This window comes from Rattus norvegicus, chromosome 5 (genome assembly GCF_021556685.1).
Source record: "Rattus norvegicus strain SHRSP/BbbUtx chromosome 5, alternate assembly SHRSP_T2T, whole genome shotgun sequence".
Lineage (NCBI taxonomy): Eukaryota > Metazoa > Chordata > Mammalia > Rodentia > Muridae > Rattus > Rattus norvegicus.
In genome coordinates this window covers 62,144,883-62,156,270 of record NC_141538.1, presented here as the reverse complement: position 1 = coordinate 62,156,270, position 11,388 = coordinate 62,144,883, and the positions used below count along the sequence as shown (strand labels likewise).

The 11,388-nt window shown below is 50.9% G+C and overlaps 1 protein-coding gene across 3 annotated transcripts; it reads left to right on the top strand.

Moving 5' to 3' along the window:
• The first annotated feature begins 219 nt into the window (after positions 1-219).
• On the top strand, positions 220-1,748 carry Rpp25l (ribonuclease P/MRP subunit p25 like). Of its 3 annotated transcripts, none has more exon segments than NM_001106648.2 (2): positions 220-267; positions 873-1,619. In NM_001106648.2, a coding segment is annotated over 1 exon segment (492 nt). In that variant the 5' UTR covers positions 220-267; positions 873-909; the 3' UTR covers positions 1,402-1,619.
• The last annotated feature ends 9,640 nt before the right edge of the window (positions 1,749-11,388 follow it).

Below are 11,388 nucleotides of genomic sequence, written 5' to 3'. Positions count from 1 at the left end.
AAGGCACAAATCTGCATTCTTCAGGACTCCTCCGATAGCTGTTGCTCTCTCAGGTGGGCCTTCTGCAGGTGCCGGTGTGTACCGCGGACCACTGCGCTGACGCTCGAGGCCGCCCAGGTGACAGCATCAGCTCCTCTGAGTCGAACAGCAACCCGGGTTTCCCTCAGGTCCCGCCCCCTGCGTGCGCGGCTCCGCGGCTCCGCGCGCTCTCGGTCTGCACGCCATCTTGGCTACCCGGTGAGGGTTGAGCGTCTTCTGGCAACGGTGGTAAGAGCCAAATCCCAGGGAGTGGGGACTCAGAGTTAGGGAAAGGGGGATACCTGCTGCCTGGGACAGCGGCCCACGATCGGGGAGTCCGCCAACCGCTCACGAGTGGCCCGAGCAGCTCTCCGGGGAGTCCTCACCCGCGAGTTCCCGAGTGGCCCGGTTCAAGCTCGCCTACTCAGTTAATCTGGGAGTGAGGTCTTCTCTGCCCCCCACACACCGTAGGTGAGACCGATCCTTTCTTTGGGGAGTACTTTGTGAGGGTTCATGGCTGTGCCCCAGGGTCCTTGAAGCCCAGTGAGGAGAACCTGCCTGTTCTTAGAGAGTTGTGGGCCTGGGGTCTGGGACCTAGCCCCGGAGAGCTTGAGATGATGAAGCACAACCCTACCCCAGAGAGCCTAGTTTTTGGGAATTTGTTTTTGTCAATGTTAGAGACTCGTGGATGTATTTAGAAAGGGGTAGATAATTCTCGGCCCCAGCCTTGAAGTGCTGGGGTGAGGGTGTAAAAGCACTCTCCGTGGTGAGGAACAGGACCACATTCTGGAGGGAGTGATGGAGGATGGTCCATGTGATCATGTTCCTGCCACTCATCTGACTCTTTCCCGCAGTGTATATCCAGAGAGTCACCAAAGGCTCGAAAGCAGAATGGAGCACTACCGGAGGGCTGGCTCTGTAGAGCTCCCAGCCTCATCACCAATGCCCCAGCTACCTCCCGACACGCTGGAAATGCGGGTCCGAGATGGGAGCAAAATCCGAAACCTACTAGGGCTGGCACTGGCTCGTTTGGAAGGAGGAAGCACAAGGCACGTGGTGTTCTCAGGCTCCGGCCGGGCCGCTGGAAAGGCCGTCAGCTGTGCAGAGATTGTCAAACGGCGGGTTCCGGGCCTACACCAGCTCACCAAGCTTCGCTTCCTGCAAACTGAGGACAGCTGGGTCCCAACTTCACCGGACACGGGCCTGGACCCCCTCACAGTCCGACGCCATGTGCCTGCAGTGTGGGTACTGCTTAGTCGGGACCCCTTGGACCCCAGTGAATGTGGCTACCAACCCCCAGGTGCACCTCCTGGCCTGGGCTCCATACCTAGTTCCAGCTGTGGTCCCAGACCCCGAAGGAGGGCTCGGGACACCCGGTCCTGACGATCTGCTGGACCTGACTGTACTCTAGACCTGAGTATCTGTGCCTTCTCTAAGAAGTGCTTGTGATTGCTCACCATGCCAGCAGAGTCCACAGAAGAACTTCCCCTCCTCTCTGGAATGAGGGATGGAACTGTTAAAAGCACTGGTGTGAGCGCAAGGCCCTGGGTTCGGTCCCCAGCTCCGAAAAAAAGAACCAAAAAAAAAAAAAAAAAAAAAAAGCACTGGTGTGGGTCCGGTCAGTGCTGAGTTAAAGACTGCGTGAGGAGAGCTTACTCTGCCTCTATAGTATGTCTGACTTGCCTTTTCTGACTAGGGAAGGGAAATAAAGGTTGTGCCGCTTTGTTTGGCCTGCGTGTGAGTGGGGCTTGGCTTTATCCCAGGAGCTCCTAGGCTGGAAGCAGGAAGGATACAGAGAGACTGGCAGTGGATGACGGATCTGGTCTCGATGAAAGTTCTAGCAGTAGTAACCTGGATGGCTTCTTGCCGCCTGCTTTAAGCTGGGTTGGGACTCAGCCAGTTGTCCCATCTGTGGCATGCGTATGTTTTAGTGTAGTGGGATCATGAACTCAGCCTTGGCGGTTCAGGGTTTTGATCCTGGTTCTCCTACTCCCAAGTTACTGCTCTGTGGTTTTGGATAAAAGTTCCTTCTCTGGGTCTTAGCGCTCTCATCCAAAAAGTGGGGGGGTGAGGTGCTTACCTCGTTAGAGCTGTGAAGCTTAGAACGAGGTGCACACATCTGCCATTCAGCCTCCACCTGAGCACCCGGTGCTACACAAAAGGAAGCTCAAGCTTACACACGCGCTGTTTCCCTGAGAGCAGACCTCATTCCCACATGTTTCTTCAGATGGCATTCTTGCCTTTTCTCCATTGCTGTTTTTCTCCCTCTCTTTGGCCTTTGATTCCGGTTTCCCACAGGCATCTGAAGTACACTGGGACTGGAAGCAGCCATAGTCTCAGGAATCGATCAACTCCGCTTGCTGCGAATCAAGGTTTTCTCCAGTGTGTCTAGTAATCTGGATGTCCAGTTAGGAGCAAATAAGGTCCGGGCTCTTCTGGATTCAGGCTATAGTAGGACCCAGTGAGTGGAAGGTAGTGCTTCTCTCAGACCAGGGAGGAGAGATTGGGATGATGGAAGAAAAAGTTGGGGGACTAATGGACTTGATATGGGGTGACTTGGATGTGACCGGAAGGTTATCAGGCTGTAGCCTTAACTTTATTTTTTTTTTTTTTTTTCAGAGCTAAGGACCGAACGCAGGGCCTTGAGCTTGCTAGGCAAGATAGCCTTAACTTTAAACACTGTCCTTTGCTTTCCAATGTAGGCCATTTCGCTCAGTGAGAGGAAGAATTCTGAGGAAGGGACAAGTGGCGAAGAGTCAGATTGGGAGAAGTGAAACAAGCTACTTTAGCAGGCCCTTTAAATACAGAGGGCCCTGAAACATCTAACCACTGCTGGAGACAGTAAAACTACTGTGGTGTCTTACGCTACCAACCGCCTGACCTCCACGCTCTGTTTAGCTAATTCAAGGCTTCCCTCCATGCTCTGTTTAGCTAATTCAAGGCTTCAGCTCCTCAGCTTCTACCTACTGCTGTGTCACTGCTCTGTCACATGTGCCTCTCCATGCCCTTCCCTGAATATCTTGGGTATATTTTGCCATCATCAGTTCTCAGTGCCAAGTCTCCAGAACGTTTGGCCACATTATCTTGTAAATTATTGACGTGTTTTGATCTTGCATCCCATCCCGATCACTGCTTTGGCTAGGTTACCATGTGTAATAAAGACGGTAACGTATGCCCGACCAGTGATTCAGTAGGACGTCTTTGCGAGCTTCAGAAACCAGGAAGGGACTCCCAGATGGGTTGCCTAATTAAAAATCATCTGAGATTTCCAAAATGATTAGAGAGGGAATGTGAAGGGAAACACCTGTGTCAGAAACCCTCGAGAGGACAGAGTCTAGGATACAGGTTCTCCCTAACCTGTGGTCCCTAGCGAGTCTTCCTGGCTCTGACACCTCCCACAGATGAAGCCTTGGACTGAGAATGTCTTCTCGAGGTTAGGAGAACCTGAGTGGAGAGACCTTTCAAGAAGTAGGAGCAGTGGGAGAAAAGCACTTGTTCGATTCCTAGGACCCACTTGGCAGCTCAGGACTGTAACTTCGGTCAACCCTCTTCTGGCCTCGGCAGGCACCAGGCACACATGTGGTTCGCAGACACACATGTAGCAAAACACCGACTTATTTTTAAGTCAGAGCGTGGGTTGGTGAGATGGCTCAGAGGATAAACACTTGCCACCAAGCTTAACCCGAGCTCAATCCCAGAACCAATACGGAAAGAGACAACGGACCTTCATTCACAGTTACACATAGACAATGAATTTTTGAAGTAGGAACAAAGATGGCTTTCTGTATCAGGAGGGGAAGAAAGGAGGACAAGCAAGGGTACGGGTGGTGTGGGGGTGCAGCTGGTGTGGGGGTACAGGTGGTGTGGGGGTGCAGCTGGTGTGGGGGTACAGGTGGTGTGGGGGTGCAGCTGGTGTGGGGGTGCAGCTGGTGTGGGGGTACAGGTGGTGTGGGGGTGCAGCTGGCGTGGGGGTGCAGGTGGCTATGAGAATCCAGAATTCCATGAAGCAGGAAGAAACCGAAGGGATGGAGTTGGGACCCCTGAGACAGTTGTTGCAGTTAAGAGAGGTGACAAGCTCTGGCACCGTGAAGCCGGAAGCCCAGTGCAGGCTGACGACTGTGAACTTAGAATGTCATTAGCAGAAGGTGGGCTCCCGTAGTCTCCATTCTGAGACTGAGACAGGAGCAGCTGAAGACTGAACAGTAACAAGAGTAGGGCGGTGGTGCCCACACCGAGAAGGAAAGTTACAGGGTTCTGTGAGTCCTCACGAGCTATCTGGGGTGGGTGACACAGAAAGCAACAGCGATACGGATGTGTAGTAGCTTCATGGGGCTGTTAGAACAAAGTGTCACGAACGGAGTAGCTTACAACAGCAGATAGTTCCAGAGGCCAGCAGTTCAAAAGGTGTTTCTGGGGCTGGAGAGATGGCTCAGCAGTTAAGAGCACCCGACTACTCTTCCAGAGGTTCTGAGTTCAAGTCCCAGCAACCACATGGTGGCTCACAACCATCTGTAAAGAAATCCAATGCCCTCTTCTGGTGTATCTGAAGACAGCTACAGTGTACTTATATATAATAAATGAATAAATCTTAAAAAAAAGGTGTTTCTGTATATGTTTGTATATTTAGTGGGTCTGCGGGCATGCATGTGCCACAGCTAACAGATGGAGGTCACAGGGCAGCTTGCAAGAACCAGTTCTCTCTGTCTATGAAGCAGGACCTGGGGATCGAACTTCGGCAGCAAGCTTGGCAGCAAGTGCTTTTACCGCAGTCCTGCCCCCTTTTGACATGTGTTTTCACCCTGTGAGTATAATTGGCTTCTTTAAGATAGTATTTTGGGGACCTGGAGAGGAGGCTTCATGGGTAAGAGGACCCAGGTTTGATCCCAAGCAAGCACATAGTGGCTTACAGCCATGTGCTACGCCAGTCCTAGAGGACCCCACACCCTCTTTCTGGCCTCCTGGGGTATCAGGCATACATGTAGCCCACATATATGCAAGCAAAACATCCACATACATAAAATATAAATGAAATAAAACTTTTATTGTCGGGCTGGAGAGATGGCTCAGAGGTTAAGAGCACTGTCTGCTCATCCAGAGGTCATGAGTTCAATTCCCAGCAACCACATGGTGGCTCACAACCATCTGTAATGAGATCTGGTGCCCTCTTCTGGCCTGCACGTGTACATGCAGGTGCAATGCTGTATACATAATAAATACATCTTTAAAAAAAAAAAGTTTATTGTCTCCTGGTGAGAATGTGGGTACCAAACCAAGAGATATCTGCTTTCTTCACTGAAGTGACCTGAGAGTCTTGAACATGATTTGCACACAGTAGGTGTGTAATAATTGTTCCCATGAAGGGATGACTGTTGAGCCTCTGAGTGTGTGGACACACTTAGATCCCACTCTCATTCCTTGTTCCCTTGACCCTCCATTCTGGATTAGAGGAGAAGATGCAGCTTTGTTCGCAGAATTGCCTAAAAGGACCCTCTTGCTTGCCTGTCCCCTTTTCTCTTTCCATCTTTAGCTTGGGTCTTGGACTCTGGCTTCTGAGCACACTGATGCCCTTACTGCTCCCATTACAATTTTCTTCCTCTAATCTTTGTCCCTTCAAATTCAAGACTATTCAGAAGCAAGACCTGGAAATTTATATCTATAATCCTAATACTGTGGGAGGCTGCCATCATGTAAATACATCTTAGCCCATTCCCAAACCAGTCTGAAACACAGAGACGGTGTCACAAAAAAAAAAAAAAAAAAAAAAAAAAAAAAAAAAAAAAGCCAAACACAAAAACTAAACCTATATAAGACACTGGTATTAACCTCAGAGAACTTCTGTCTGACACCACAGGGTGGCAGCATTCACAAAGAGATAGCCCATCTATGCTCTGTAAAATCTATTTTGTGAGAAGCCCCAAGATAGAAGGAAAACGATCTAGTCTGGAAATTTGGTCCTCAATAGACTGAGTGACATCTCGGCTGTTCAGAAGGCAGTTGAGGATGATACGCGGTGCGACAAACCTAGCCACTGTACTTAGAGCCTCCAGTCCCGTGTGAGCTTTGATTTCAGAAGTTCACTTTTCAGGAATGTGATAGGTGCAGTAGGTACACCGACTAAGGAAATAAAGCACTTGGAGACAAGCAAAATCTCAAGGAAAAAAATGAGGTAATGAGTGTGTAAAGCTAAAAGACTAACTGGCCGGGAGAGACCTGGGAAGGACACGGATGGAGGGAAATCATGAGCGGAGACATAGGTGGGCTCAAGCAACATAAACAGAGTCTGGTGACTGAAGGTCGAGGAAGGGCCTCTGAGGAGTGAGTCTCAGGGATGGCTTGGGGTCACACCGTGTACCTGGTCAGGGAGTTTGGACTTTATCGTGAGAGAGATGAGAGGTTCCAGAAGTCTCTGAGAAGGAGCACAAGGTAAAATGGCCGACTATTTAGAGTGAGGACCCTGGGTGCTACAGCTTGCGGAGTAGAGAGAGGGAGCACAGGGTTGAAACAGCAGCGAGGAAGCCAGGAAGAGATCAGCAGGGCAAAATCACCACTAGGGGAATCTTTTCTAGCCCATAAGGGCTGAAAGTGTTCCTAACCCCAGGCTCCCTCTGCCCCACTGTATCCCTCCCTGTACCCTCTGTTCTTTTGAACCCTAGCCTAGCTTTTCTGGTTATTTTGGCTAGAACCAGGGTCTTGGTCAGCGTCTATATTGAGAGATCATGGAAGCAACTAGATTCCTTTCGGCTAGTAGATATCTCGACTGTCAGCTCATCCTGCGTTACGCATTTCTCGGAGACCCCTTCGTGTGTCCTCAATGTGGCTAAGGGGCCTTCAATAAACCGAGCTGGAGCGTTAGTCACTCCCTCACCTTCGACCTCCTCCTACCAGACAGGGTCCACTGATAGTCCTACGTGTGCATGCATATTGATGTCCAGAGGGCCATCCCACCACGAAGAGGGTCACATGCCTAAGAGAGACGCCTGGAAGTGGGAGAATAAAAGGCACAGCTGGAAGTGGGAGTGGGAGTGGGAGTGGGAGTGGGAGTGGGAGGGGGAGGCATGTTGTCTGCCAGAGCTCAGGCTCCGGCTGGAGTAATTGCCGTATACTGCAAGTAGGGGGCACCAGAGTCAGACTTTGGGTAGGAATTGAGGAGTCACCTTCATTCAGTCTCATGAATATGCACAGACCCTGTTGAATTATGCAGATAGAAAGGATGTGACTGTGTATGCAAATTTGGTGCTGCCCTCGCTGTTGCTATGGAAACAGGTGAATAGCAAGGAGGTGCACACCCTGGGGAGACCTGGGTGGAGAGACTGAGACCAGGAGACTGGGCTGGTCCACCTGCTCTTCTCAGTCACGACGTTTTGATCTATTTCTTTGCTTCGTTCTGTTTTTCTCTCTGCTTGGATCTCCATCCACTCCTGTCTCTTCTCTCTCTCTCTCTCTCTCTCTCTCTCTCTCTCTCTCTCTCTCTCTCTCTCTCTCTGAGTTTCTCTGCCTGTGTTTCTCTGTGCTGTTGTGTCTCTGACAGAAACATCTCATGGCTGGAAGCCTGCCCCTTGTCTGTAATCCCATGGACTCCCCTCTTGCGTCTCCCTGTCACTTCGTCTCACATCTCTGTCCGTGTCTCTGGTTTTTGTTTCTGAATCTCTGAGATCTTTAGTCTCTTCTCAGTTACTCTGGTTCTGTCTTTCTGAACCTCCTGTCCTACGACTTGTCTCTGATGGGAAAGACACAAAGCTGCACATCTGTCCTTGCCTGATACGATGCACCACCCCTGTCCCGGCTGCCCACGTGTTCAAGGGTTCCTAAGCACCCCCCCCCGCCCCCAATAAAATCCTGCTTTGAATCTGGTCCCTGTCACAGTATTGACACAAGCTTCCCATGACAAGTCTTGGCTGGCTGCCAGGTGCCAGGTCTTTGGTCCCAGACCCTGTCTGCTGTGGGACTATGTCCCGTATTCCTGCCTCTCTGAGTTTATCTTCCCAGCTCTCCTTGAAGCTGGCGGGCACCTTGAGGCAATGATGTGTTCAGAATAGGAAAATGAGAGAAAAGCCTTAATTAATTTGCCCATCTGGCCCTCTGCCCAAAAGCTGACGTGAGGGGTCTGGCTTAGGCCCAGGTGTGGGGGTGTTTGGGACCAGTTGAGACCTATCCTGGTCCCCAGTAAAGACTCCTTGCTGAGCCACAAGGCTACGAGGCAGCTGCTCGGTGGTCTACCCACACTCCTTCCTGCTATTGCCTCTGCCATCCGGGTCCTTATTCGGGGACCCCCTCCCCCTCAGCTGGGCTCTGTTTGATGAGCACCTATTCTACACCCCCTACCTTTACAGCTCCTCACATCACACAGAAATGAAACCTGGATATTTTGTGCCTCAAACCTAAGCAGGCGGTCTTCGGCCAGATGAAGAAGCCCTCAAGGTTTCCTCTCTCTCTGACCGTCTCAGTTTGGGAAAGTAAACTTAATGCAGGTGCAAATGTCATGGGCTCGAAGGTGAGCAAGATGGAGGCGGAAGGAAGGATCTGGAAGGGGTTGTAGGAGATTGCAGAGTGTTTTGAGTGGAGGTAAGCCACGCTGTGTGAAGGTGGAGGGCTTCCCCCTTTTGGTCTTCGGCTCTGGGCAGGTTGCCTTACCTCCAGGAAGGCACTAGTTGTGGGGGATCTGGCCTGGACCCAGGTGTGGGGGCGGCCGAAACTGTCAGGACAAGTTTCTCTCCTCCAAGAGGTGGTGGGGCCAAAGCCCCCAGCTTTCCTTCCCAGTCGGGAAGGGCCATAGACGTGTATTCCCACCACCAACTGTGATTCACCCATGTTCAGGCCCAGGCGTGATCCTGCTACCAGGTATCCTGTTTGAAGTTTTAAAAGTCTCCCCCCTTGCCCCAGCCTCCCCCTCCCCAGCCGTGCCAAGGGATAGAAAAGAGTCACCTGTGGGTGAAGCCGCAGGTCTGGAGAGCCAAACATAGGAAAAGCAACAGATGGGGAGAGAGATAGAGAGATAGAGACGGTCAGAGACAGAGACGAGATTTAATATAGACAGTGAGAGAACGACCTGACAGAAGAGACCCAGAGACAGGGAGGGCACCTGCTTGGGAACAGGCTTTAGTATCGGCCAAATCTAGTGCTAAGTGCTAAGTGCTTCACTGAATTGCCTCATTTAACTTAATCTTTATAGCAGTCTTAGGAAATAGATGGTGTTGTTATGCTCCCATTTTACTCCTGGGATAATTGAGACTCATTTTGCATAAAGTAATTGAGACATTAACTCACTTGCCCGGGGCCTCAAATCCAGAAAGCTTCGAAGCAGGTATTCGAATCCTTCAGTCTGACTGAGAGCCAAGGAGACAGACACAGAGCCAGAGGTGGGGACAGATAGATTCCCGTACCAACCCTCTTGGGTAATCTGGAAATCTGGGAATCTTCAGGCAACTGTTAGGGGGAGGGTCTTCCCATCAAACTAACAGAAGAAAAACAACTTCTAGGTCTTCTTGTCATCTATGGAGGAAGGAAAGGAAAACTGGAGAGAGTTATCAGAGCTCAGGGTGGGGAGAGAAAGCTCCCACCTCATGGAATTCCTTAGCTGACCCTTCTTTTCCCAAGCTGCTTCTGATTAGCCAGCCAAAGCCTCCTGGTGAGCGGTCACTACCATCCCTACCCCCATCCCCACTCCATCCCCACTTTGAGAATTCTTTCTTCTCCGTGTGTTTATTGAGCACCTGCTAGTTTTAGGGCAGTCCTGCCTCCACCCACCTCTCCTCCCCCCCTTTTCTCCTTCACTGTGGAAAAACCCTTATTGTCTCCCTTCAACCTCCTAGTATAACCTTTGCAACTAGCAATTAAGACTAGAATCTGGGACACTTCAAAATAAGGAAGTTAGCCGAGTATACACCAAGGTTCTTGAAGCACAGAGAAGAGGTCCCCAAGGTCTGGCTTAGGTGTCTCTGGCTGGAGGTCCCTTCTAGTTAGTTTGGAGAAGAGGGTCAGCAGCCCAGCTGGTGGGGGCCTGAGAGAGCCAGGCTGTCAACAACAGGGGGGATTGGGGTGAGAAGAAAACCAGGAGCTATCCTGGGGGAGTCCGGGAGTTGGCGTTATGGTTTCTAATGTCTTAGCCCTGGTTTCAATTACTCGAAAGGTCCCTAGGGTTCTCCCAGGACTGCCTGCAGGCTCCTGAGCTTGAAGAAGGTTCGGGAGCCTCTTGGGAAGACCAAGAAACTAGGGGCTCAGGGGCAGAAGACTACAGCCAGGAGGGAGCCTTTTGCATACTCTTCCACCCCTGTACATGTCTGTGTGAGGCCCCCCCAGACCACACAGGGATCCCAGAAATAGTGGGAAGCTGAGAGAAGCTGTGTACACGGCTGCTTCTGAGCTCCTACACAGGGTCTACCTTGGTCCTGCTGCCTCCACCCAACTCCTGCCACTGACAGCCAAGGCTTGGTGTCACCAAGCTCTTTTTAACGCCTCATAACAAATCCTGATCCTAGATTTTTTTTTTCCACGACTCTCGTTTATCTGTGAGTCCTGCATCTTCCATATTTTTGGGGGGGAAGGAGGGTTGTTGTTATGTAATTGGTTTTAGGCTTTTAAGTAAGATCTCACTATGTAGCCCGGGCCGGCCTAAAACTCACAGCAATCCTCCTGCCTCTGCCTCTGGAGCATTGGTGATTACCTACTTAGATACATTTGTTTGGAGATGACTCTCATGTGGTCCAGGCTAGCCTTGGGACTAACCGCATAGCTAAGGCTTGCTTTGAATTTCTGATACTCTTTTCTTTCAAGAGCTGACTGCAGGTGTGTTCCACCAAGCCTACCCAGTGCGTGCACTAGCACACACACACATGCACACTCGCACACACACACACACACACACACACACACACACGTCTCCACCTCTCTCGGTCTCTGTTTCTCCATCTTTTAACCAATATCCCCAGTTTCTATTTCAGTCCTCACCTCCTTCCCCTCCTCTCTCACCCCATTCCACGCCTGCTCCCTTAAACCAATCTTGCCATCCTCCCTAGCCTTGTCCCTTCCTACCCATCATTCCTCAGACCCCTCAGCTGGACATATCAGGGCTTTGTGAATGGTACCGTCATCTCCCAGTCACCCATGCCAAAAGCCTGGGAGTCGTCTGCGCTTTTGAACACAATGTTCCCTCTGGGCCTGGCACACAGTAGGCGCTAATAAATGTCTGTTGAACTGAATTTAACTCAATTTTCTCTCTTGGAATTCCTCTTCTGCCTCTGCCTACTCCCCGGGACTGGGTGTCTCTAGCAGTACGTCTCCAGATTCTGAAATTGTCTTAGTCTTCCTAGTCACCACAGTTGAGTTTGTGAGGGAGTCGGTCCTTCCTTACCCAAAGTGGTCACAGGCTCGGCT